The sequence below is a fragment of the Condylura cristata genome, unplaced genomic scaffold (genome assembly GCF_000260355.1).
Source record: "Condylura cristata isolate star-nosed mole 26May11 unplaced genomic scaffold, ConCri1.0 scaffold00025, whole genome shotgun sequence".
In the NCBI taxonomy this organism is placed as follows: domain Eukaryota; kingdom Metazoa; phylum Chordata; class Mammalia; order Eulipotyphla; family Talpidae; genus Condylura; species Condylura cristata.
In genome coordinates this window covers 11,895,649-11,918,321 of record NW_004567126.1, presented here as the reverse complement: position 1 = coordinate 11,918,321, position 22,673 = coordinate 11,895,649, and the positions used below count along the sequence as shown (strand labels likewise).

Genomic DNA, 22,673 nt, shown 5'->3' with positions numbered 1-22,673 from the left:
GGCTCTGTCTCTGGTGAAGCCTCTCGCCCTCCGCATCGCTGGCCTGCACCCCAGTTCTATATGAATAAATAAATAAATCTTTAAAAAAAAAAAAAAAAGAAGCTAAAGTCACTTCAACATGAGTTCCATCCCAGCCCTGGAGGTGACCACATGGCGTGGCAGGCCTCTCCTGACCCGCCCACTGCTCCCCTCAGCAGTGTACTTTGTCTGTCTGCTTGTTCTGCTCCCCACTCTGTCTCTGTTGAATCCTCTCACCGCCCCTACACCTCTGGCCTGTACCTCAGTTCTGTATGCATAAATAAGTCTGAGTTTGCATCTCGCACAAATCCTGACCCCCACCTCCCTTGGATGAAAGGGGAATGGCTCCGATTATACAGATGTGAAATACGCTTATGGAAGTTCTAATCATATGTGCACAGCTAACGACATATTAGTAGCCGAGCAAGGAATATGCACCCTCTAGGGTACCCTCTAAAACTGTATCCTCCTCACTCTGAAGTATAGGTTTGTTACTCATTCAATGATTTTGTAGAACTTGAGCAAATAAATCTTTAAGCAATCAGCCTCACCATTACCTTTCCCTTGGGCAGAGACTAATCAGCCTCAAGCTTGGAGGCCTACCTTGTACCACCCTGCTGGGGACATCCCCCAAGCCAGCCCCTCTGGGCATTACATGCTCTTTGTAGAGGTCTCTTCCCTTGTCAATCCTTTTTGCATTTTCCTTATCTTGCTCTGACAGATAAAAGTTCTCTAGTACCTTGTGCTATAAACCTGAGCTTCTAACAATCCCTCAAGGTGCCAGACACATGCATTTTAGTAACAGAATTCTGACTCATACTTTGATGTTCAGATGTAGTGTTGTAATTGCTGGTGTCAGCTACCTGGGCTGGTCAGTTGCCCAAGAGAACCCAAGGGAAGGGCATTTTACATTGCCCTCTGCTGCCAGTCAGAACCATCTTTGCTCCACGTTGGCTTCTAGCAACACAGATTTGGCTATTTAGGAGGCATCAGCTACATGATTTGTATTCTGGCACAACCAGTACCTGGCATCTAGCCTCCAAAGCTGACAGTGTGGAACACACATAGTGTCCTTACTAGCTGCCTATTGCATTTTAGTAATATGAATGTCCTATCACTGAGAAAGTGAACTTAATTGGTTTTCGGGGGTGTTTTGTTAAGTCACTCCACCTCAGCTCCAACTTGATTAAAGTGTGGCTTTGCCCTTTCTAACAACCGTAGCAAATAAATGATGGGGAAATACTCGAAAATGCACATGGCTAGGTCCTCTGGCTCTCCTTTTTTTCCCCAGTGACTTTGGGGAGGCTTGGGCACTGATCCTGCACACACAATACTGTTCTTGTTCTTCTTTTCTCTATAGAGCTGCCTTGAATAGCTCTGTCTAAAATTATAAGCAGGGGCAGCCCTAGGCTCCAAGAGATCAGAGCCCTCATGCTGGGCCTGAACAAAGACCCTGCTTTTTCCCAACAATTAGCCCTGTAAAAAAGGACATCTATCTCCCTCCATTAAAACCACCACGTGCCTTCAAGTCAGCTCATTGTAAAGCTAATTAAATAACACGCCTCTCTCCCCATGCAGGTCTCCTGATTAGCTTTCCTCCCTCCAAAACCCCTGCAAAACACCCAGAGACAAACTAACATCCCCAATCCCTAATCTCTGAAAAACCATCCTCATCAATATTGCTGAATTTGTTCCATATCCATCTGTGTTTCAGACTTTAGCTAATCCCTACTTGAAGAAATAGGTAACATGTACATTACTTTTAAGCAAAATGAAGTCTTTGGACGGAATCCACCCACTTCACAGTCCAGAGGGTTGCCCTGTTACTGGAGTGTTTGTGAAGATGTTCAGAAAGGTGGCAGAGCCGGGGGAATTGGCCTAGAGAGCCACAGACAATTGTCTCTGCAGAAGCCCTCAGACTTCTGTGAAAGATGAAGCACAAGGTTCTTGGAAAGCAGAAATAAGAGAAAACATTTCAACCAAAACTTTTTAAGTGTGGTATAGAAATAACAAATTCCTTCAAAGACTCCTTATTACTAACCGGATAAAAATCCAAGCGTAGCCCCAAAGAACAAAATGGACCCCCGTCTACCTTTCAAACGCATTTCACCTTCTTTCTCAAAGAGGGGTCTTACTTTCCAACAGTCCCGGACTTGCTGGAATCCCTGGATGACACCAAAGCACTTCACCTTTCTGTGCCTTTTTTGCAGGTCTTCCCTTTTCTGGAAAGCCCTGGACATCTGTCCCACACCACCAAGATGTCAAAGACACAGCAAACATCAGCCTCTATGAAGGTTTCCCAAACCTTCCTGGATCGAAGGGGACACTTCCTCTCCTATGAGTTCAAACCGCCTTCAAGCCAGCACATACAGGCTTCTGATGCAGCACTTTCTCCACTTCTAAAAATAGCCCTGAGTTCTTCCTAGGCAGCAACCATCTTCTGTTCAAATGTTTCATTTCCAGCCTAAAGCACACTGACTTGGACATGGTGACATGACATAGTAAACGCTTAAAAAACAGATAACCAAATAAGTGGATGAGATAATAAATAGGTGAATGAATGAAGCAAACATTTCATATTAAATGTGAGCTGAGATAATAAAATCAGGCCCCCTTCTAGATTTAATACAAATGGCCTTATGTATTAGGAGAAGAATACTATTATTTGATGACATGATTCTCTGTTTAAAACTGTCAGATCTCATACACATGCACACACCTTTCAGATTCAATTTTTTTAAATAATAAAATGGAAGAGAACCAGACCAGCCATTTTCTAAATCTGTTTAATAGTTCTAGAGCTTAACTTTTCAAACTAAACTTCAGTTTTGAGGTTTATAGCTCATTTAATCATTGAAACATACAAACCTTTCCTTTCTAGTGTTTTTAAGAAGACTCACCAATCTTCTTGGACAGCTTATACAGATGAGGGAATGACTAAATTAGAAAGTAATTCCACATGCAATTTAAGTTTCCCATGAATTACTCATGGGCCTCAAAATTTGCAGTTAAAAAGAAAAAAGATAGAAAGAAAGAAAGAAAAGAAAAATTAAAACACTTGGCAAAACAGACTTTAAACTCTGCCAAATCCCCAAACATTTAAAAACAGTCAAGACATAGCACCTATATAGCAGAAGTCATTGCCTATAACCATTTCAATATTTAGAAGATTTCCTTTTTGAATATTTGTGGTTGCCTTCCACATAGGAAGAGAAATCTAGGCCTTACAGACATAGCGATTCCATGATCTTGGAGCCATGAATAACTTTATCTGTGAAAAGTTCACAATCTCCAACCTGAGGCTAAGGGAGAAAACACAGTCATTCATCTGGCAGTCACTTTGCTTTGGCAAGCCTTCTATGAGCTAAAGTGAAATGCCCACTTTATAATAATCATAATGGAGGGAAATCTGCAAAATTAGATTTGGGCTGGCAATCTCTCTTTATTACTTGCCATTACTACAGTGTGCCTCCATTCTCAGTTTTTGCTTTAAGGGAGACTCATCTAAGACCTCTGAGATATGTAGATGAGGATAATAAATGAAGATAAATAGAGCTGCATTTTACATAGATGGTTCTCTTCAAGACACCACTTGGTATGAATACAAAGCAGCCATTGACCACTGAAAGTGTAAACATCACACCTGTTAATTTATCACAGACAGATCAAATACCTTATTTGATCTGTAAATAAAAGGATCAGATGCATACAATCAGTGTTCTTTTATCTAAGAAAACATAAGATAAGAAATATCTACCGCAAATGTAAGTATTGTCATGGAGATACTGGTAGAAGAATTAAGTACATTGCATAAACATATATCTATTAAAGTCCTAGAAAACTGCGTATGTTGTGTAGGATAGAAATCTAAATCCAATGGAATGGAAGTCTTCAGCACTATTAATAGGCATAATATAGACAATCCAAGACACACCAGAAATCTCCCATTAGAAGGAAGAGCTCAGAACTGACTGTGGGGCAGTCGTGTTGACAGTTCATGTCAATACATGTTAGTTAGCGGGTTATTTAAGCTTTAGGGTAAGCTGGCCACATCATTCTGCAAGTAGGATCTCTTAGAAGTGCAGTGAAGAGACACTCATTTCACATTATCTTCACAGACTTTGGGTTATTTACAATAATTTATTTTAGAACTAAATATGTATTTGAGCAAATAGTGTTGGGACTGTGATATATACATATGTAAAAGAAATTCGACCCTTATTAAGCATGGCTGCTTTTCCTCTGATCCAAATAACAGTAATGCTTCACCTTGTCTGCAGTCATAAAGTACTTCCAGCAAACTCATCTCCCAGCATCACTGAAAATGTCTAACGAGGGTAAGCATCCCAGCCCTCCGCACTCAGCGTCTGTCTGCCGAGGGTGGAGAGACTCGCCAAGGCAAAACTCTGATCCAAGTCAGCTGTACAAAAAATCCTGAGGATACACATTCATTCAACTCTTTATCACTCATGTGTCCCAAATCATCCTCACCCACCACTCAGAAACTTTTAAAAGTGATTTTCTCCTGCCAAGTCTTTTGTCATCCTTTGTTGGGCCTTTTATCACCTAGGTACCATAAACCAGATGAGCAAGATTTTCCCACCAGGGAACTGTGTGCAAAGAGGAAGGTCAGGCATGGTAGTAAAGAGACCATCATTGTACCCACATCCGCTCAAAGCAGGACAAATGAAGCCATCTTGGGGAACTGGATGCAGTCAGAATCTGCCTGAGCTCACAGATGAGACGGAGGAGTGAAGTCAGGATTGGGGATTAAGGGAAAGGGGAGGAAAGAGTCCCTTCCCATGAGAAATAAGGGGCAAGGGAAACTGACATGAAGTGAACTCCTGTGTGCAGAATGTTCCATGTCTGCCACACGGCTCCCTCGCAGCTGCAGCAGGAGCTGCTGGGAAGCATTGGAATTAAGAGCAGCTGCTCACAAAACATGTCTTTCTAATTGTTTCCCCCATTTATGTATGTATATTGGGATTTTATAATAACATGTTCCAATAGAGACTTCAGGAGGAGTAGGACATAGCATTATAAATGTACAAACAGTAAGTTGCATTGTCCTGAAACCACATAACCCAAATCCTTCAGCAACGGCCAAGTATGAACCTGAAATAAAGGGAAAGAGAGAAGTGAAGAGGACTCAGCGTGCTGAGTCAGATATAATATGTACCCACACCTCAAATGGAAGTGGCGTTTCTGTTTCTCATGGATTCACAGCGGTTATTACACTAAAATGCCTAGATTGAATATATTCCTTTTATTAGAAATCTATATATGGGAAATGCGACAGATTCAGGGTGCTTGCCAGGTAAATGTTAGAGCCTTTCTTTTAAAAATATCAAAGATAAGATAAAAAGGGGTAAAAAAAGTCAATATTAAGGTTTGGATAATTAAATTTGTATTAAATGTGATTAAATGAGAATTTATTAAATGTTTAACTTTTAAACTCAGTTATCCTCAACCCACCCAGTTCATTATACATAAAAATAGTCATTTCAGACCTCCCTGGTGGCACAAGGAGTTCAATCTCAGCACTATGAAGCTATCTACAGTCACTGCAGCACCAATTCTATCCCAGACCAAGGAGCTAATCCACATGGCGCGGCAGACCTCTCCTGCCCCACCTGCTGCTCCCCTCAGTAATTTATTTCAATAGTTCTGCCTTTTCTGCTCCCCACTCTATCTCTAGTGGATCCTCACACCACCCACCTGCCCCTCATCTCTGGTCTACACCCGTTGTAGACATAAATAAATAAAATAAACCTTAAACAAAAATATTTTAACTATCACAGTGAGTGATGATGAGGAACACTAATAATTATACTTAGATTAAGAAGATAGTTCAGGGCCCTCTCTGGTGGCACAACAGGTTAGGATACAGCACTGCAAGCTAGCAGCTGCTTCAGTGTGAGTTCAATCCCAGCCCTGGATGTGACCCACATGGCGCAGCAGACCTCTCCTGATCGGCGCACTGCTCCCCTCAGCTGTGTACTTCATCGATCTTCCTGTTCTGCTTCCCACTCTGTCTCTGGTGAATCCCCTCACTGCCCCTGCACCTCTGGCCTGTACTCTGGTTCTGTATGCATAAATAAATAATAAATCTTTAAAAAAAAAAAAAAGAAGATAGTTCATAAAGTCTCTGCCTATGATACAGTAGTATCATACATACTCTGCCTATGATACAGTAGTAGTAACTTGGGAGAGAGAGATCTACCTCTTTCCCCCAAACTTCCCTCATTGCAACCTCTGGACCTCACAGAGATGGGAGGTGGATGGCAGAGGGTATTCCCTCAGTGCTGACCGCTGGAAGTAGCTGGTCAGGGCAGCTGGGTCCAAGCACAGACTCCTGTGAAAAGCTAACCCCCCTAGAGAGGGCTGCAGTTTCCTCCTGCCCAAGAGTAATAAAACATATATTTACACAAAAACTCACAGTCACGCAAAATGTTCACAGCACTATCACTTATAGTAGACCCAAAGTGAAACGAACTCAAATGTCCATCAAGTGATGGATAAATAAGATTGGCATATCCATTGAATGGAATATTATTCAGTGATAAAAGGGTGAATTACTGATATATGCTACCACATTTATGCGCCTTGAATGCAGAGAAAGAATTCAATAACCAAATGCCACACTTTGCATGACTAATTCCATTTACTGGAGAAGTCCAGAGTGGGGCATTTATAACGACAAAAACTAGAGCAGTGGTTAGTAGAGCTTGGGGTAGGAAGGATAAAGAAGAATGAGGTTGACTGCTAAAGGGTAGAGGATTTCTTTCAAAGACAAAAATTTTCTAGAATTAAATTTTGTTTGTGGTGGTGTAAAACAGTGAATATATCAAAAACCTTAACTGTACACTTTAATGGGTGAACTATACAGGGAGTGAATTAGATCTCAACCATGCTTCTTTCAATAATAATAATAAAAAAAACCCTCTAATTTCCAGCATAAAGGGCAAGATATGCAAAAGAAAGAGAAAGAATTTTCTATCATCTAGCTAAGTCTGCCCAGTGGAGTCTATGGACATCATCTCAAGACCATTTGCTTAACCAAAGTTCAGTGGAAAAACATCTAACATTTCCATGACCTTCTTTTCTAAACTTCCTAAGTGGCTTAGAGAGAGGCTGCCCGGGAAACTCCAAATGGAACCTAAAAATATTATCTCCTGGCTTTATAAACATTGGCAACGCTAATGAAGTGAAGAGCAGCAGACCTAGCGAATGGAACATTTCATTCAGGTTGGGAGGCAAGAGTGAAGTCTAAACTCATCTCTGAAGGCAAGCAGGCAAGCTCAGGAGGGGGCAGAGAGGGCCAGAGAGGTGAAACTCAGCACAGGGTAAAGGAGGAAAGAATAACAACAAATGAAGATACATAAAGCAGAGCAGGAGTGACCACTATTCTAAACATCGGTAAAACAACCCCTTCTCAAGTCAAACTCTCTGTCCTCATGCTGCTGACCAAGTTTGGACAAATGTGAGCTCCTCAAGGCATGTTCCCTGCACCAGTACTTTTGTGCAATTTGGAACAAGACCCCAAAGGGAACCATGTTGCATCCAGGTATCTCAATCTCAAATTGCAACAGAAATTTTCTCTTTACCATTCTCACTCTACAGGTGTTCATCTGAGCCTGCCCAGTGTAGCTGTGTCTGTCTTGTCTTCCATTTAAGGGTGTACTGATGCCCCTGGAAGACAACTGTGCCATTTACTTTGTGGCCCAATACTCTAAGCAGACTAAAGGCTCAATTTATAGGTGCTGATTATGCTGTAGGACAGCATAAAAGTGTAGCTGAGAGTCTGGACTAGTTGACCCAGTTGAGGATCAAGACGGCAACCAGACCGCCACTAGCTGTGATGAATCTGTCCAAGAGGATACAGGTATTTACATACCCTCTGCTCAGGGTAAGCATTGAGCTTAAGCACTAGGAATATAGGAATAAATGTTTCAGCCTCTCCTCAGCCTTATGGGAGAGGAACTAGAACATAAAGAGCTTTCTGGGCCAAACTTTAGAATTTTTTCCGAAGGGCTTTAGCATTTTGTTGTTTTCAATTTTAGTAATTTTTAAAAAGATTTATTTATTTATGCTTACAGAACTAGAGTATAGGCCAGAGGTGTGCGAGTGAGAAGATTCACCAGAGACAGATTGGGGAGCAGAATAGGCAGATCTACTGAAATACACTGCTGAGGGGATCAGGTCATATGGGTCAGGTCCCTGGAAGGGACCGAACTCGTGCTGCAGGGGCTTCCGAGAGCTTCACAATGTGATGCTTTAACCCACTGCACCACCAGGGAGAGCCCCGATTTTAGTAATTTAACAGATGTTATAATCCTGGGCATTTATCACAATACTCCTGGTGGTTCTCTCCATATGGATGGATGTAATAGCCCTAGTTTGTTCCACTAACAAGTCTGGAGTGGAGTGCCCATGAAAACTCAGGCTAGGGACTGGGAATATGTTTGGACCAAGCCCTGCCCTCAAGGTACCTACAGACTAAGCACAGATAAAGGTCAGTATTTGCAACACAGTGACAACACAGGTACTAGCTGGGCTGGGGGAAGCATAATTAAAGAGTCTCCAGTAAGATGTTGACAATAATGATGGGGAATGTGGGGTTAAACTCAAAGGATATTTAGAACATAAATTTGATGAGACCTGCGGTCACCTATGAGAATACAGTGATCATCTGCTCTTTTTATCACCCTAAAGTTTTTTCTTCCAGCACAGGGCTCCTCTCACTTCCTTTTTTCTACTAAAGCAAAAGCTAGAGCTTGGGGTGGGGGTGGTGGGGTAAGAGGAGGAGGGTAAGCTAAACGGGGGAACAAGGAAAAAGAGGATGAGGGGAAGGAGGATGAACAAAAGGGGAGGGGAACGGGGTGGGGGGGCAGAGAGGAAGAGGTAAAAGAGAAGGAAGGGGAGTAAAGAAGGACTGATCAAGATGATTTCATTTTTCCTTATGTCAATGCATTTCCTCTAAGTTAGTTGAATGAGATGTCTGCCTTTTGCAAGCAAAGAGGTCTAAACCAACACAGGGTGAAAGCAGGCAGGAAGGAGTCAATAAGCCAGCCTGGCGATTGGTAGAAGGCAGTGACATTGACCAAGACAGCACAGAGTAGAGATTAGGCTGTAAGTGGCAGGAGACAAAGTGATGAGCTCGGGTGTAACTTTGCCTGTGTGGTATCAAGTGAACCATTCTCAGAAAAATGTCCATGGAAGACAGCGCAAAGAACTAACTTCAGTGATGGGACTAAGCTAGCCTTGTCCCCTAACTCTAATTTCTGAATTTTCTTTAAAGTGATACATCATTTTTATAATGGTGATTGTTAAGAAATAAATGAAACATGTCATGCCTGCCTGCATCATGCAAAATAACAGCACACACCAGCAAGAGAGAAAAGATGATGTTGTCCAAAGCCACAGGAAGGGCATAGATTATCCGTCACACTGGCAGTGTGTTCCCTGTGTTCCTGGAGGGGAAGTTTGTGAAAAGTGAAAAGAACACGTAATTAATAACAATAGGAGAGGTGCAAAATGACATTTCAAACTTTCTATCCGTTGCCCTCTGTATCTTATTTGCTGAAGTCTCACATCAGTGTAGCTCATGTAAATCCCCGCTCTGTCTCTCGCTGAAGCAAAATTCAAAGATTATTTCCATAGTCAGTGATTGTCATTGCATATCTGACCTGCTCTTTCCCACTTGGTGGTTTCCTAAACACTCCCTTCCCGTTTCCTTAAAAGGTTCTGAAATTTTTGTCTTATGTGATAGCAGTAGGGAATAAGAAAAAAATGACTTAAACAACTTTTGAAATATCCTGTAAGATATTTGAAGGGAGAGGTAATTCACAAGCTCCTTTAATAATGGATTTCAGAGTCAAGTTTCACCATAGCTAATCCAAATCCTCTTTCGCCATTCATTCTCATCTTTTTTCTTAGTCTTCAATGGATCTAAAGAACAGCTGGTAACTCCCCAATGATACTTTAAGAAGGAGTTAAGTCTACACTAGTATTTAATCTTAATTGATTTTATACTTAGTTCCAACTCGCTGCTTACCTGAAACTGGATTTCTATGAAAGGCAATAAAAAATATGAAGAGGAAAAGTAATTCAAGCAAGGGAAAAAGTAAATCAAGTAAGTGGATACTTGATATAGCACTTAATGGCACAGCACCAGCAAGGTTGAATGTGTCCTAATTCTGGACTTTGCCCTAACTGTTAGAAGACAGCTGTTTTCTTTGTCCATTTAACAACGCAAAGTTTTTAAATGCTCTTTGATATAAAAAATGAGAGCAAAACAAATGTTCCTTTCAGTTCCATTAAAAACTTGTGAGATCAGGAAGAAATGTTGAAAGGGCAGAGAGAAAATGATTGTTTCCTAAATATCTACGTGAGTGTGTGTGTGCTCATGTTTATACACATACATGTACGGACTTCTCGGGAACACAGGGAGTAGGGCTGAGAGATTCAGGCAGCCCTGGGAAATGTGCATAAACGTGCAGAGATGAGGAGCCCTGTGCTCTCACTCCTGTGCTCTCACTCCTGCTTCTCCCTTTTCTGCTAGGAGACAGTTCAATTCCATTCTTTTCCTAGGCTCTGCCTCTCCAGTCTCCTGTCTCCAGAGCAGCAGCCCTGCATCACATTGAGTTTAAAATAAAGAAATGCTTTTCCTAAAGAATTCGCACACAAATAATCTCATTACTCCCGCGCTGAGGTTTATACAGCAGACGTCTCCTGCCAGGAAAAAAAAAAAAACCACTCTACGCTCACTCACATGGAACAGCTGCGAGGAGAGAAATGGTATTTAATTCATTGTGAAATATTCAACAATGGCTACACTGCACTTTTAAAAGCCTTTTGATAGTAAAACCCACAGAGAACAGCCCATCCTGTGTGCTGAAAAGCAGCTTCCCCACAATTAGTGTCTCTATTCAGAGGTCTGCAAAGTCTGTGTAAACTTCAGCACGTGCTATGTACACTGGAGAGCTTCAAGGGTATAACCTTTCAGAGACTTATTAGGGTTTCACTTTGCTCAGCGACTCTGTCTGCTTTTACAGAGTAGTCGTTGGAGAGGAGTGAGTGGGAAAAGGGAGGGCAATCCTTACGCGACAGACCTTCTGTGAGTGCCCAACACAGGGAAAACCATGCTCCCAAGCAACCTTGCTAATCTCTGTGCATCAGTTTGCCCTTAAAAACCAACTTGGGGGGCCCTCCAAGGTGACGCAGCAGGTTAAAGCACAGCACTAAGAAGTTCAAGTCACTTCAGCATGAGTTCAATCCCCGCCCTTCCCTTCCCGGAGGTGACCCACATGGCTCGCAGACCTCTCCTGGCCTGCCCGCTGCTCCCCTCAGCAGTGTACTTCCTTGATCTGACTGTTCTGCTCCCCACTTTGTCTCTGGTGAAGCCCCTCACCACCCCACACCTTTGGCCTGTACCCCAGTTCTGTATTATTAAATAAATCTTAAAAAAATTTATTAAAAAAAAAATGTTGGATGGACCAAAATAAACCAGAGAGAAAGTCCAAAAGATATCAGGTCACCGGGGCTTATTTACCCTGGGTAGGGTGTTCACAGGTTTCTGGATTGTGAGGAGACTGTTCACTTATTCTAGAAGATGGACATTAGCCACCAGCAACAAAGCCTGCATGATGACTAGAATGTGGCTCATGGCATAAGACCCTAATTCAACATCTCAGAAGTTAGATTTCTTTGAGAAGGTAACTTTACCTCTCTGAACCTCATTCATCTCATCTGTAAAATGGGTATAATATCACTCTCCTAGGAATAATAAAATATAAGACCGCAGCTGTGTGACCCTTAGCATACCTAGAAAGTATTTAGTGAACAACTCTACTCTCCAGTTGTTCAAGGACAGAACATTGCCTGGAGTTTCTATACTAAGATTATTTAAAATTGAAGAAGAGTGGAGTACAAGTTGTTTTATTCCATATACTTTACTACTTTTTGAACAGTAGAGAGGAAACAAAAATAGAAACTCAGATACTGAACTGGAATTCTGATTTTCTTGTTCAAGACCTTAAAATCTGATTTTTCAAGATACAAGATAGTGATAAAATGCTTAAATATTTGGGGTATGTTAACCCGCAGGTCAGCCTGTAGGTATGATAACCTTCTCGGTTAAGATATCCACTAGTATTGACCAAAGGTGATTTAAGATATCACCAGGCAGTTCACAGTTACTGACCCAGGGCAGAGCAATCTCTCTTGCCATACTGGACAGTTCTGGAGCTTCTCTCCACTTGTCTTGGTTGATTGATGGCCATGGCCAATGGTTCCAAGAGAAACCAGATCAGAAATGAGGGTGGATGGTCCAGAGTGGGAGGCAAATAGCTGGGAGAGAACAGAGTATCTGAGCTTTATGTGTCCTAACTGTTCCTGTGGATAGAGTTGGAGGAGGCGTTAGCTCTGCGTCCTGCGCCCTCAGAGGCACTCTGGACACTCACACTACCGCCCCGACACCCCCTTGAGATAACAATGCTGGGGAGACTGTCATTCACTGGACGTCTGTAAAAGCACACCCTGTCCTAACTCTCCTATGGTGCTCTGCTCCATCCTCATGTCCACCTCACAGTGGAGAGACCACAGGTCCATTTGGAGAAATCATTCTAAGGCGCGTGACTTAAAAGATGTTGAAAAAGAAAAAGGAGGGACCTTGGCTAGGCTTTAGGGAAAACATCCCTGTCCAGTGTCTCCAAGACAATGGAGACAACAGCCTCCAGATTTAAATATACTCTCTTGGGTCCAACTAGAGTAGTGAGAAGGGATGAATAGGAAGTTTGTACCAGTGAATTCAAACCAGTTCAATGACATATGTTTGGTGTTGTCTGGAATATGTTAAGTGCTGTAGGAGGACAGATGTGCCTTTTTCCCTAGGGCAATAGCTCTCCACCACTTGGGGTTTTTGGGCCACTGTGAGAATCAGGAAAGCTGTAAGCTTTTAGAAAACGCCTTGAACACAGTTACTGCTGAGAGATCACACAGTCCTGACACTCATCTAGGTCAAGCACCCCTCCTCTGTGAGAATCTGCAGGTCTAAGACTTGGCAGAAATAGAAAATAGTCATGGCTGATTAAAACAATGGACTAAGCAGATAAGAAACCAAGTGACAATTGCAAAGACAGCTAGAACCCTGGTTCTGAGAATATTTAAATCACTGGTATTTGTTTCTCAAGTGCCACTTCAGCAAGTCTGAGGAGGTATGGAAAAGACCAGCAAAACAACTTCAGGAATAGGTGGCTTTGTTTTGTGGTTTTTCCATGCCACCTGCAAAGATGGGCAGAAAGTCCAAAAGTGTATTTTCCTTAAATAACAAGAAAATCCAAGGAGTGAAACATTTCTTTAAAGGTCTTAGGTCACTCTAACAGAAATGCTCAGGAGTGGGGTGAGAAAATCATACCCCAATTGAAAAAACAATGATGGAGGGTGCGGCACCGGTCAACTGACTAGATCATGATTTGGGGGCAGTTATCTGAACAGAAAGCTGATGGGCCTCTCATACTGGATGCCTCAAGAGAGCCAAAGGTTGCTCTATACATCAGTGGAAGGATAATTTCCTTCAGAGTGCAATTAGGGCTCATGTTTGACCTATGACCTCGGGCCCATGAGATATTTATGCTCTCTAGACAGGCAGCAACGGGGCAAATGAGTGCAGGGGGAAGCTGAATGCATTTAATAAGGAGAAAGGGGGAGCGAGAGAGAGCTCTAGAGAGTGAGATTGAAGGGAGGAGAGACTGGAAGAAAGGAAGGGGGAAGAAGAGCTGAATTGAGAGCTTTGGTGTTAGCTATTTCCACACTCAGTCTGGATTTTTGTGCCCATCACTGAGGCATGCACTATAATATTTCAGATGGGAAACTGAGGCTCAGAAGAGGTCAGTGATTTGGCTATCTGTGCAGAGCTGGTAAGTGGCAGGGCTCAAACTTTGGCCAAAATCAGTCCCACTAAGCTCTATTTCTAAACAGATATAACCCACGTGTGAACTCCGGGTAGAGCCTGACCTAGCTGTGCCTCTCTTCAAACTATCCATAATTTCCCTCTGAACTCCTGCAAACTGCGCCTAAATCCAGTATCTATTCTGTTCCAACTGTCTCTTTCCAGAACCCAGTGGGGCAGACTTACTAGCACAGGCTGAATGGAAGACATTCAGGCCCAGGGAGTTGACGCCCTCTCCTCCTCTCAGGGCGGGCTCTGGATTTTGAAACTCTGGCTCAGGGCCGCCCTGCCTCCAGGCTAGTTCAGCCTGAGCCAGCGAGGCTGGCAGCGCCAGGGTTAACCCACCAGCCCTGCGGAGCAAAGATTTCTGTTTTATTTCAGCAGGGGAAGTGTGTGCCTGCCTGATTAGCCTGATGGTTTCCTCTTTTCCCATAACCTCCAGACCCCCATGGCCCAAGTGTTTACTCTCTGAAATAAAAAATCTGCTGGTGTTTTTCTTTTTGTGTGCTCGTGTATTTTGGGAGGATTGCAGAGGAGGAAGGCGGGGTGAGGGTTAGGGACCGGGAGGCCGGGAAGGGAGCATACACCGCCGCCGCCGCCGCCGCCGCCGCCGCTGCCGCTGCCTCCTCTCTTTCCCCCCACCGAGCCTCGTCCAGCTGCAGGCTGCAGGCTGAGACCCCTGACTGCAGTGCCAGAAAGAAACTTATTAATGAGGGAGTTAGGTCTCCTGCTTCAGCAGCTATAAACACAGCGAACATCTGGAGAGAGACGAAGAGTCTCTCCGCGGCCAGACACTGAGAAAAACAGGCTGTATCTGCGCATCCACCACCTACCCCTGCACACACTCAACAGAGCCCTCTCCTCCCTGCCGGGCTCCAGCTCCCTCATCATCCACCCACCCTGAGATCTCCATTCACAGAGCTACGCTGCCGAGAGCGGCTGCCCCGCGGCGGAGCCAAACGGGGGCGGACGCCAGCCGAGCCCCAGCCCCCGCCCGGGAGTTCCAGAAGAGGGGTCAAACTGCTTGAATCAAATAAGAACTTGGTGCCCCAGGGACCTTTTCCCAACTGGACCAAATATTTGTGGTTTGAAAAGAGAACTTTTTTTTTTCCTCCCCACCCCGCTGAGGTTTCTAGTGCGATGCTGTCATTTCCTGGGATGTTTGAGAAGCCATCGACGGTAGATGAAGCCATTTCCTGGGATGTTTGAGAAGCCACCGACGGTAGATGAAGCCACACAAGACTGAGTTCTAAGCTGATCCGAGCCGCTCATGGCTACCTTCAACCCAAAGACCTGCAGAGTGAGCTGCATTCATACTATGCTCACTAACCAGAGCTTCCAAAACCTCTCCAGAGTCCCAGGCTCGGGTCCTTAACCCAGCTGGTCTGTTCTTTCTGGTCCTCAGTAGACACCCCTCTGTTCCCTGATAAAAGGGGGTGCATGGACAGGTGTAAGAAAATTGGCCTTGGACCAGAGAGGGAGGGTGTCCAGTGGGCTGTGGTGGACTATAATGTTCTGCTGGTGGGTATGGTGTGGTAACAAACATCTGAAGACATGTAATCCTGTATCTCTGACTCACATACAGTGTTGAAAAACCAGTGTTGCCTCCATAAAAATAAATTTTAAAATTAAATTAAAGAGAGAAGATTAGTGTCGAGCAGGGTGAAAGTGGATAAGGAGCGCTAGATGAGGGTGGGAACCCTAGGGTCTTCCCCTTTGCTTAAATTCACATTTAAATGATGCCAAGAGAGAAAAGGAGGCAGCATTTATTGATCACCCGTTATATCCCATGACCTAGTAGGTGTACAAGAAGTCTTTAAAGTGAGGGTAAGTGTCCCATTTGTTAAATCTGAGAGAACAAGAGTCCACGTCTGTTTTTGCTCTTTCCTCCACACCATACTAACCCTTCTGCCTGGACTCAGCGCCCCTCAGTTTATACTCAAAACCTTAAACCCAAAGTTCTTGCAATCTGGGTATGAAACAGCACAGGCTGGAAAACTATGCAGGGAGATGGAGATAGGACAAGAGGAGACCTTGTCATGTTGGGAAACAGGAGCAAATTCGGTCCATAGGCAGAAAACAGTCTTCACTTACGGAACATAGGGTCAGGAACAACCCTAGGGAGGGGAGAATAGACATCTCATGATCAGAAGGACGAAAGGATGGCCAGTACATAGAATAGATTTCTGCATGTGGATTCTCTTCCTATGATACTACTTGGGCGAGGGAGATGTACTTCTCTTTCCCCCAACCTTTCCTCATTGCAACCTCTGGGCTTCGCAGAGATGGGAAGTGGATGGCAGAGGGTATTCTCTTGGTGCCATCCCCTGGAAGTAGCTGGTCAGGGCGGCTGGATCCAAGCACAGCCTCCTGTGAAAAGCTAACCCCCTAGACAGGGCTGCAGTTTCCTCCTTCTCAAGTGCCACGACTTCCAACAATCAAGTTTGAATCTGAGATAGTCAAAATTGTCCCGGAGAGGAATATTTCCCATTCTAAGACCCCAGAAATACACACTACAAGGCCTTGATCAGAATTTTGAAGAACAAAGACTCTGAAACAAGTCTTCTAGAAAAAGCAAACTTGCCAGAACCTGGAGAGAACAGATATGTACAGCAAAGTTTAAATTCTCATTTTTTTTAAAACCACAGGGCTATCTGAGATGGTCAGTTGAAACCTGCTAGGAGAATAAACATTTCAGAGCAAGGTGAATCTCCATTTAACAAGTCTCTCTGGCATTCCTTCAACGTTCTCAACACTTAAAAGCCAAACTGAGGCATCTGTTTTCCCTGCTGAAACTTCCCACCTGGGTGTCGATAACCCTTTCCAAACATTGGTGCAGGTTTGATCTCTCCCAGCCGCCTGGACGTCTGGGAAGGCCTCAGGAGAGACCATGAACTCGGACTCTCAGTGTTGCTCCCCCTTGAACTTCCAAAGTTTATTTGGGAAAGACATTTTTTCATTCTCTCATTTCACTAGTAAATTTATTTTAGAAAATTTTAAGTGAGATCTGAAGTCACACGCTTACATTGCCAACATCTATGTCATAAGTAAGTGTCATATTTCATAAAGGAACAATTTTTCTATCATGGAAATGTACTCCCATGTACACACTTAAGCAAAAGTTACGTAGCGTCAAAGACTAAAGCTACCCCTTGGGTCCACGGAGCTACTCAGTTTCCAGACACTGGCCACCAAATGTGTTCAGTCATCATGGGACCCTTTCTAACCCAATGACCACTGGACATTCTGGGATTCTCAGGCACTTCTGGACAATGACTTATAATGGCAAACAGTCATATCATGTTTGTAAAGTGATAGTGTAGTTTCAAGCTCTATACACATTAACTTAGTATTTCTCATAGTATGGCCTCTGGACCCCGGTAGCCGTACCTCTTCAGAATTTGTGAGAAATGCAAATTCTTCAGTCTCCCACTATACCCACTGAGACGGAAACCTCCCACAAATTACCTCCCCTCCAGGTAGCTCTGACACTTTGAGACACCTGGGTAGAAATGAGGAAAGTGAGGTAAGTAGATTGACCAAGTTCACACAGCTAGGGAGAGCTGATGTTAAACCAAAGCAATCTGGCTCCAGAATATAAATGCTTTCTATTCCACTAATTTAGGTACTTCCTCTTTTGTGAAGTACCTAAAGTGAAGGGTAGGCTGTGAAAGTGGGTAGACGAGGGTTTTATTATGTTTAAAGATCAAAAAAGTACCAACCTGCATCGCACAGGAAGAAAAAAGTATTGTCTTGCTTCAAAGCACAAGTTCATTCCCATGAGGGCAAGTTGGGTTTACCGTATTCTGTAGACACAGACTGCTTTCCAGTTCTAAGCACTATTTTGCCAAAATGTACTCTGATCACAACATCCAGTCCATCAAACTGATTCAAGTCAAGCCATTCCAGAAATGAAAAATTTGGAGGCACAGCACTGGAAGCATGCCATAGAAACATCATATTTTCTGACACACAGGGTTGTCATTCATGATCATCATGATTCTGAGGATTCTTCCAATAGGTCTACACAACACCCTGAGACCCACTGCCAGTCTCTACCAATGCCACCCACTCAACCTCTTCCCAGTCGGATTGTGAGTAAGAACTAGTCCTATTAGTTTATGGCAGTGAAATGGCAGTGAGATCTTAGTGACAAGAGCAAGGGATTGACATAAAAATAAGCCTCTTTGCTATGATGACTGAAAGAAAGAGCTGAGGTTGGGGGACAGAATAGAGGAGGGGAAGAGAGAGAAGGCAGGGTCATGGGCTCCACTCCAGTCAGACTATAAACAGTAACAGACATTTCAGCCCTGTCTTGTTTAAGGGGCTCCATTGATTCACAAGGCTCCCCGACAGAGGGATGACGAGAAGCTGAGACAGAAAGGGCTCATTCATTCATGCAGAACACTAGCTCTCCGTCCCCATTGGCTCTTGTTAATGGCTCCAGGCTGATAGGGAGGAGGGGGAAGAGGCGGACAGGAGGAGGAGGTAGAAATGAAAGAAAATGATGACTACAAGATTGTCATGAAGAAATGTACAGCTGCAAAGGCAATTGCATGCAAATGTGGCTTCCCATTTTAGCTGTGTAGTTAATGTCCTCAGATTCATCTATTTTTCTCTTTCATGTTATCTTCCCCGCCCCTTCTTGCCTTGTCTTTTTCTGGGTCCCCTTCTTTTCCCCTTCCCATTCATTTTTCCTTTGCTTTTCCCATTATTCTCCTCCTCTCTATTAATACTCCCTTTTGTTTGCTATTTGCACACTCTTTTCTTTCTCCTTCAGCATCCCTTTAAGCACCTTCCCCAACCCACAGATCCTCTTCTTGTCTCAACTCCTGAGTATTCTGACCCATTCACCTGATAAGGCTCCCTCCCACTCCCTCCCTCCAGCCCTCCTCCTCCTCCTCAGCCTCTGTCCCTGGGTGAATAGGGACAACATTCAGAAGGGGCCTGATCCTTTCTCGATGGCCCCTCCTGTCGGGTATTTCAGTCACTGACAGATGTGTAGTCCTTGGAAAAGAAGTTCATTCATCCCTTCTGAGAGCACAAACTTGAGTAGGGAGTGGGGGTGGGGGTGGGGGATGGCCATGAAACGGAGGACGGGAAGGAAACTGAAGTTATAAATAGGATAAAAGAAGACGAAAAAAAAAATGTAGAGTATTTTTTCTCTCTTTCTTTTGCTCAACACATCTCCAAAGAAATATGCTGCAGCTGGGGAAATCATTGGTTGGTCCATGTCTTCATCTCCCTTCCCTATAACCCCAAGATCTCCTTCCAAAAGACACCCATCACTGAGGAAGGCTGGACCACAGCCCAGAAATAATTGTTCCAACTGCTTTTTCTGAACCTCAGAAGGCGAAGGAGGGGCTGGAAAGGCTCGGGGCTCTTGCCAGATATTTCTATCAGAGAAAGCCTGGGATAGAAGAACTACAGACATCACCTGCCATCAAGACACAACTCCCTCATGGGGCTTTCTAGCATTTCTGGGATGCAGTTGACAACACCCCAGGTCATTTTAGGACTGGTTATTTTATGCCCTCGTCCTCCCACCCTACCCAAAAGCCATTAGCCTGGGTGACCCCAGCTTCCTTCTTCTTGAGCAATAAAGTAGACTGTGGGAAGAAAACTATATTTATTATACTGCTATAAGTTTATCCCAAGAAGTTTTTCATATGCGTAACAGACACTGTCTCGCTGGCCCTGAAATAAAATCTCCTTTACCTCTGAAAGCCTTAACATCATCTTCACTTGAGGGTTTATGTGTTTCTCACTGAGAAAAAGATGCACCAGACCTTTTTGCTACAAAGAAGAGAAATTCACATCTTGAGACCATGGATGAGCATGAAGATGACCTCAGATTTTAATGAAATCTAGCTTGTAGCAAGCAGAAGCACCATCCTGAGCTGAAAGCATTAAGGCAAGGTGGCTTTAACCTCTGATATCCTGGGGGATATAAAACTTAAGCCATCGGCCTTAATAGAATTCAAGAGTCATACAAATATAGACACAACCAATTTGACCTTTTGCTTATGCAAATAAAATATATTTTGTTTAGCATTTGAACAGATTACTCTTTTATCTCTTAAATGTTAAGTCCTTAAATCTAAACAGTGAACAGGTGCAAAATCCTCCTTGTCTCCTCTTGAAATAGGTAGACAGCTGAGATAGGCGTATTTACGCTTGGAGGGCCGAAGAGGAACTAAGATAACAAGAAGAAAGTGACAGTATAAATGTTAAATTTATGAATTATCAAATTCAGGGCAGGGTACAAAAACACCTCTGAGATTAATGACTATTAAGTCAAGAGAATGAGGAACACAGGATGATCCATTCTGCCCTGATGAAGAACTGGGTAATTATGTGCCTTCCTTCCCAATCCCCACCAAGTGCTACAGAATCTTGCTTTGTGTCTATTTCCACTAAAAGGTAAAGAATGGACAATAAAACAAGCCATTTTATTTCTTCACCACTGTAAAGGTAGTTTACTATGTAGTTTTATGGAAATAAAGAGAAACAGAACAAAAAAGTTGTTCTGAAATTAGTTTTCAGTGACTTTTCCCTCTAGGTACTTACTCAGAATTACATATTTTTAACATGTAAGAGTAATAATGTTTCATATGGTAAGAATTCATCCTGGCAGCATGCATAGCCTGCAGCTGACTTTTGATATTCATATATATTTTCACAACCAGGTTTCATGAAAAATTGAACTTAATGTCTAAATCAATCATTTTGGAATTCCCCCCATTTAAGTTTTACGTCTTGGATTAAAAAATAAACAAAAATAGAAACTAGCAGAGAAACAAAGACTAGTGGAATGTGTGTGCAAGACAGCTTAGGAGGAAGAACTTTCAATGGCTCAGGCCCTGGGAGCTGCTCTGGCTGGGGTTCTCTGGCGGCCAGGCATGTGGCTCATGCTCACCAGAGGGCAGCACTGTGACTGGAGGGTCAAGGAGGGAAGGGGTGTGAGAGGAGAGGCACTTCTGTGAAGAGCAGTTGGAAAGAGAGAGAAAAGAGGAACAAAAAGAAGCCAGATGCAGCTGGTACTGCACAGAGGTGGGGAAGAGTGGAAAGAGACCAGGAAAGACATTATGTTCTGTAAGAAAGCTCACTCATACACCCTCTGTTTACCCAGTTCATACATTATGACCTCAAAACAAGACTCTGTCAACAGCTCGATTGAAATGGATAAATCTCAGGAAATGCACAGTAGACATAACTATTTACCAAATGAAGATCTAAAACAACCACTCTTGGGCTCATTCCTAGAGTGTAGTCTTCCTGTTATTGGAGAGTAAAGTAACTCAAAATTGTTGAGAAAAACCTGGGACTTTCCATTTGAGAACAATGGCATCCCGTAACCATATAAAACAAAGGAACTGTCATTTCAGAGACTGCAGCCATCATCAAATTTCCACGTCCTTCAACTTTATCCTCATTCTCAGTCTTTGTTTTTGTTCCTACCTGAGCCACAGTGTTCAAGACCAGTAGGAACTTCCTGTGTGGCCATCTCATCCCAGAAGGGGTAGCAAGATCTTTGCTGGTGATAATTGGACTGGAAACCATAAGCCATTCGAGGATCTTCATAAGGTCCCTGTCTCTGTGGCCGGGGGGGGGGAAAAAAGGGAAATAGATTAAGAGAAAAATCTCTATAGTTTAGCCCTAATGGAGCAATGATTACATCATCCAAACACATGTAAGTCAGACACATAATAGATGATAGAAAAGAACCAACTATCAGTCATCCTACCCCTGCTAGAACAAAACAAGAACATTGGGAAGGGAAAGAAATCGTGACTTGGTCTATGAATACATTTACTTACATCCATTTCTTCAAGCACTTGAGGATGACCTTTTCTAATTCTCAAAAAAAGTACCCACTGCTAACAGCAGAGCAGCCTCTAAGTCATCTTAACTGTATACAGCCCTTGCTTTGGTTTTATTACGTACTCTGTAAAAATATCATGAAGCGAGTGTTACAAGGGATAGCCTAGTATCATAGAACCAATAAAAGGCAAACGTCAATGAGAAAACAAAAAAATGATTCTACATAAAAAAGTCACTCTTTTTTTCAGTTGTTCAAAATGCATAGGTTTTAATGATTACTAGATGAGGATTTTCAATTTCTCCCAAAACTTGGAGATTTGTGCTACTCTGATCAGTTTTATGAAATATATTATCTCAACAAGGATGAGAACTGTCAAGTGTGGCAGGCCCTGTTTTGCAGTGCATAAAGCCCTATTCATTGACATCAAATATACTTGGACTCAAATAGTGGCTCTACATTTATTTATGTTTCTTAACCTACACTTAAGTTTATTCAGCTATAAAATAGACACAATATTTGCTACCTCAAAACATAGGGGCATTCCGTGAAATAATATGCCCAGAAAATTATATCTAAAACAAAATAATACAGGACCTGTTTGTAGTAAAATTGCTTTGTCGTATGCAATGCATGTGATAGTGTGAGTGAAGTGTAAGGTAAGGTGAATTTAATGTGAGACTCTTAGTAATTCTGGGGTTGGGCAAGATGGTAAAAAATTAAGACACAAACGGAAAAGTAGTAGGTTCATAGAAAGATTTCCTAAAAATAACAAATGTTGATTTCAATGATTCATTCCCATCTTTGTTTTTCTTTTTATCCTTTCTCTCTTCTACGGACCTTCCATCTCCACAAAGACCCTTATTAAAAAATAAATTTAAA

General features: G+C 42.9%; 1 protein-coding gene across 2 annotated transcripts in view; it reads right to left on the bottom strand.

Annotated features, from left to right (window-relative positions):
* ETS1 (v-ets avian erythroblastosis virus E26 oncogene homolog 1) overlaps positions 1-22,673 on the bottom strand; it is a 123,251-nt gene that overhangs the window by 74,508 nt on the left and 26,070 nt on the right. For both annotated transcript variants that reach the window (XM_012729906.1, XM_012729905.1), the window contains exon 3: positions 21,431-21,566. In XM_012729906.1, the coding sequence (XP_012585360.1) occupies positions 21,431-21,566 (136 nt within the window). The remainder of the gene's footprint in view (positions 1-21,430; positions 21,567-22,673) is intronic.